Source organism: Saccostrea cucullata, unplaced genomic scaffold (genome assembly GCF_032062105.1).
Source record: "Saccostrea cucullata isolate Sc308-1 unplaced genomic scaffold, CSIRO_AGI_Scuc_v1 ctg3989, whole genome shotgun sequence".
Lineage (NCBI taxonomy): Eukaryota > Metazoa > Mollusca > Bivalvia > Ostreida > Ostreidae > Saccostrea > Saccostrea cuccullata.
In genome coordinates this window covers 1498-7488 of record NW_026931755.1, presented here as the reverse complement: position 1 = coordinate 7488, position 5991 = coordinate 1498, and the positions used below count along the sequence as shown (strand labels likewise).

The following is a 5991-nucleotide window of genomic DNA, read 5'->3' as shown; positions in this document are numbered from 1 at the left end:
AGGATTAAGTATATGCAGAACTGAAGTCACATACATGTATATATTCATGTTCGGTATTCTCAAAATTTTACACAATCCATGGTGTTTGATTTATTTAGCCTTTATTAAACAGTTCTAACAGATGTAATAAGAACATAAAGTCCGCCGAGAACCTGTTTTATACGCAGTAACTCTCCTCATGCCACAGTGCTAAAAATAGCGACATGTAATACTATAAATACTAATAAAACAAACGGGGCGGGGCACCTTGAGAGGGGTGAGAGAGGTCCTAGGGAGTTTTGTCATAAAATTATATTGCATAAGCTCAAAATCTTCTTGAAATAACGCCCGGAAATGATAGTGTTATACACAGACAGAATGTATAAATTTACGACCTTGAAAGTTGACCTTTTGACCTCAAAATCAATAGGTGTCTTCATTAGGCCACAAGGAGTTGTTATGTAAAATTTCATTGCAATAGCTCAAATGGTTTAAGAGATATCGTGTGGAAACGAAAGTGTTATAACAGACAGAATTTGCTTATTTATGACCTTGACCTTTGACCTTTTGACCTCAAAATCAATAGGGGTCTTCTTTAGTTCATAGGGAGTTGATATGCTAAATTTCATTGCAAAAGCTCAAAGGGTTCCCGAGATATCGTGTGGAAACGAAAGCGTTACAGACAGACAGAAAGACGGACGGACGGACGGACGGTCAAACCCAAATTAATATCCCCCACTTTTCAAGCTGGGGACAAAAACCAGCTCTAAAAAGAATTATACAAACACTGAAGTGAAATTTCTTTAAAATTTATGTAAAATTACCAATCTTTGACAAAATTTACCAAAGTCTGACTAGTTCCGTTGCAGTCGAATTTTAAAAAAGAACGATAACTCTAAAAATTGCTTAATCATAAGTTTCTGGTAATTCCCCTTTGATGATGTAAAATATGAAGTAATTTCAAGGCCATTCTCGGAGTATTTTTATCACAACATGATAAAAACAATCGGTATCATTTAAAAATTTAAATCTTCAGCTTCAAGTTAGAAACAAACAAGCTAATTCAGAGAATTCGTGTCCCCCGCTTTGGGAAAAAGTCGGCTCCCCCTGACTGAATTTGTAGAATTATTAAATGTATACATGTATACTGAAGCAAATAAAATACATGTATGTCAATTTGCATATAAAGATTTGATTGCTTATTCTTCATCATGTGTATAGAAGATTTCTTTATATGGAATTTTTATCACACTGTAATGATGATTTTATAACATCATAAATTTTTCATTTCACATGCTGAATACTATCATTTAGTTAAAAAAAAAAGTATTTAAAAAAAAAAAAGAAAGCTGCGACCGAGATTCGATCCCGGGAACTTTCACACTTTAAGCGAGAGACATAACCACTAGACCACGGAATTGCTTTAATTGTTGTGAAGTATATGCAGAAGTGAAGTCACATACATGTATATATTCATGTTTTCATGTTCGGTATTCTCAAAATTTTACACAATCCATGGTGTTTGATTTATTTAGCCTTTATTAAACAGTTCTAATAGATGTAATAAGAACATAAAGTCCGCCGAGAACCTGTTTTATACGCAATAACTCTCCTCATGCCCCTGCGCTAAAAATAGCGACATGTAATACTATAAATACTAATAAAACAAACGGGGCGGGGCACTTTGAGAGGGGCGAGAGACGTCCTAGGGAGTTTTGATATAAAATTACATTGCATAAGCTCAAAAGCTTCTTGAAATATCGCCCGGAAATAATAGTATTTCACACAGACAGAATGTATAAATTTACGACCTTGAACTTTGACCTTTTGACCTCAAAATCAAAAGGGGTCTTCATTAGGCCACAGGGAGTTGTTATATAAAATTTCATTGCAATAGCTCAAATGGTTCTAGAGATATCGTGTGGAAACGAAAGTGTTTTAACAGACAGAATGTGCTTATTTATGACCTTGACCTTTGACCTTTTGACCTCAAAATCAATAGGGGTCTTCTTTAGTCCACAGAGAGTTGCTATGCTAAATTTCATTGCAAAAGCTCAAAGGGTTCTCGAGATATCGTGTGGAAACGAAAGCGTTACAGACAGACAGAAAGACGGACGGACGGACGGACGGACAGACGGACGGACGGACAAACCCAAATTAATATCCCCCACTTTTCAAGCGGGGGACAATAAATACACAGAACTTTAAGTTGAAAGAGAGTTTATTGCCTTAAGTTGTCCGAAGCAAGGTATGTGTCCGATGCATGGTTATCTCACCCTACCGAAATAATAATTATGTAGAGGAAAAATAAAAAAAAATGCTAACGCGCGGTATTCATTTTGTCGGCACGGCCGCGTGTAATATAGGATCGAAGACATCCCAAAATATGAATTCAATGCTTAATTGTCTTTCCTTCGAACGAAAAGTCCACGAAAAGGATTCTTATTAATATCTATTCATCATCCATGGTTAAAAATGAAAAACAGAATTGTGATCAATACAGAAACAATAAATGCTTGAGAGTAAAGAATTTCGATTAAAGAGGAACCTATTCTCACAAATTACGGCAATGACATAAAAACTAATCAAGATTTTGAACATACTTATTATCTTATATAGTATTTACAAAAGTAATTTACGTCCTTTTGGATCCCACAGTCCACTTCTCCAAAATTGATTTTCTTTCAGTCCCAATTGTCTTTTGTATAAATCCTCATTAAAGATGGATCATTTAACATATCTATCAGATTTTTCTTAGCACAAACCACCTTTTTCGACAAGGTAATGAATTCAAAATATTTAAGCAATATACACGTACACTTGGTAATAGAACGTCTTTTTCAAAAAGCTTCGTCAAGCGCTGGAAAGTTTGAAGTTAAAGTCGCGGTCCCTTTTAAATCGAGGTGATGTGTCACATAATTGATATTCTTAATTAACGACTTAAAGAATTGACTTTTGTTGGTTTCCGAATCATATTGGTCTCGCTTAAACAATGAGATCTTAAATATTTTTTAAATACTCAATATGTTCAATACTAAGAAGATGGCACATGAGGAAAACGAATAGTATTCAATTAAGCTCAAAAGTCCACTCAAACAGTACAAATCAGGCACAGAACAAACACGAACATCTAAAACATCAGAGGTGGGATCAAGTGCCATGGAGGAGTGAAAATTCGCTGCCGATGGGTCCCAACTGCTCCTTGTCATGATCGGAAGATATTCATCGACGATTCAGTATATATGTAATATAATAACATTAGGATTAGTGTGAAAAATGACAGTCAGCATTTGACTTACATAATGTAATAATGGATTGTATTGGCTGACAACGTCATATTGTTTCGACCATAAAACTTATAAAAATGATGATTTTAAACAAGACTGCTGATATTCTTGTTCACAGGCTTGTTTGTCAAGAACTTACCTCGTTTTAGAAATTGTTCATACGTAGAACATGCTCTTGCGTATCAAATCAAATTGGAGTTATAAAATTGTATGTAGATGATAAGGATATATTGCTGCATAAGTAAGTGAAGTGAAAGGTTGTAGTAATTAGGTTTATCAAAATGCAAGCAATTCGAAAGTAAATTTGTTGAACTAATTTTTCATATTACATGAAAAAGAAAAAAAATCATTAAGCTGTTTCAATTTGTGACAAACCACTGTTTCATACAAATGTATAAATTAATGCCCAATCTCACGCGTGTATCCAGTGCATTATTTTTATTCTGTGTTTGACACCTTTATCAAGATTAACTCGCACTTTGGATAGAAATAATCAATTACTGCATAATGGTTCAATATCTGGAGGAGTGCAAGAATAGGGAAATGTTTTTGTAATTTCCAATGTTACCAATATCGTAATTGTTTTCTTCACAAAAGTGCTGGTTAGAGGAAAAATGTCTTTATACAAATGTATATGAACGTTTGTTACCAGAAGATTCCGATAGTATGCCTCCTTTAGGGGTATTAGTTCGCCGGAAATTATATGTATTTGAACTAGGTCTTGCAGGACACAACAGTTTTCGGAAGCCGTTTCTAAATTTTCTGCTGAAAAAGCAGTAAATAATTGGATTCATGCCGGAATTAGATGACCCCAACCACTGGGCAAACGGAATGATAGTATCGTGCAGAAAGTTGTTATTTGTGTCATGGAATGAAATGATCATATTTACTATGTATAAAGGTAACCAGGAGAAAGCAAACGAGAAAACCACTACCGCCAGCATTTTGACAACTTTAACTTTTGATCTTTGAATAACGTTGTTCCCTGTTCTGTTGGCACCTAGTTGTTCCCTATTCCAAACCCTAACGCAAATTCCTAGGTAGCATATGCATATTAGTATCAAAGGAATGGTATAACAACACAAGAAAATCACGCCTAAAAAGTAACCATTTCTTGCCATCTCGCTTGGCCATTTTTCATAGCATATATTGAGCATGATTCCTTCTGTGTATTTATATTCCTCTTCAATGTAAAATACGGCCCATGGAATGATAATTGTGCAAGAAGTCATCCAGATACAAATAATAATTCTCCGTAGTTTTGTAGAATCAAGTTTGTATTTCAACGGTGAACAGATTGCAAAATATCTGGAAAAAGAACAAAGAAATGAATTATGGGTGTAAAATCATGAATTATGGATATAATAAGTTGATTGACTTTGACAAATCTGTAAAATGAAATAAATTAATATTTGTCGTAGAATTGCGTCGCTTAGATATGACTAATATCATGCAAGCTGTCTGTAAATAAAATTTGGAGTATTCCGTTTGAATGATTATGTATCAAAGCTCTTGATATTTGGTGTGTCTTAATCAGCCTGCATGTTTATCAGGGTGCGGAGTGACGTTACCTGTCTACTGCGATGACTGCCAGGGTATTTACGGACGCGCATACAGAGACACCTTGGAGGTATGGCGTCACTTTGCACAAAACAGGACCAAATGGCCAACCTTAAAGAAAAGTGATATTTGTAAACATGTAATTTCGTTATGCAGTCTTTTCGAAAACCCACAAGGCTTAGACCTGAAATACATGTACCTGTTACTAGTATCATGGATATGTATGGGTGTTATGAGTGTTTTAAAGAGTGGTTTGTTCTATGCATATTTATTGCTGGTGTAATATAACACATTTTGTGATTTTGTAAATGAAAATCATATCAATAAATTACACATAAATACGTAAATACAGTTACAATTTTCCAACTTTCACCTTAAAATGGAATCTCTAATAAAAATTCCCGCCATTTATATATCTTTATCAGATATCCCTATAACTGAATCGTGTATGATGAATGTCATATTTATTGTCTTGATTTCTATGAAGTTCCCTTAAGGTATGAAAGTTTATTAATTTTCAAAACTAATTCTCATTTGTTGAGAAATCTGTGACAAAAATTTATGATGTATGTTACGGACAGATGCTCAGATAAACAAGTTGACTTCACATTTGAACAAAATTGAATCCCATCATATGTCATGCCTCACAAAAGAATGTGCTAAAAATTTAAGCATCTTGGATGAGTAGATGCTGATAAAAATACTATGAAAATTTGTTATGCATGGTACAGACTGACGTACGGATAAACAGGACGTTCAAAATGGATTTGAACAAAAATTAATCCCATCATATTGCATGCATCAGAGAAGATTGTGTTAAAATTTCAAGCATCTGCGATGAATAGTTGCTGAAAAAACTGCGACGAAAATTTGCTAATAATGTATGAAACGGACAGACGCACGGATAAACAGGAAGTTGACAATGGATTCAAACAAAAATGAATCCCACCATATGATATGCCTCTGTCAACAAAGAGTGTGATAAAATTTCAAGCATCTGCGATGAGAAGTTGATGAGAAAACTGTAACAATTATTGTTATGTATGGTACAGACAAACGCACGGATAAACAGATGGTTGACGTAGGATTTGGACAAAAATGAATCCAACCATATGACATATATCAGATAAGATTGTGTTAATGTGTTAAAAAATTCAAGCATCTG

The 5991-nt window shown here is 34.3% G+C and overlaps 1 protein-coding gene across 1 annotated transcript; it reads right to left on the bottom strand.

Annotated features, from left to right (window-relative positions):
* Positions 1 to 3677: 3677 nt before the first annotated feature.
* LOC134233454 (neuropeptide SIFamide receptor-like) lies at positions 3678 to 4937 on the bottom strand (the record flags this gene model as incomplete). The annotated part of the gene is made up of 2 exons (XM_062715423.1): positions 3678 to 4574; positions 4838 to 4937. Coding segments are annotated over 2 exons (788 nt in total), but the record flags the coding sequence as incomplete, so codon positions are not given.
* Between the last annotated feature and the right edge of the window lie 1054 nt (positions 4938 to 5991).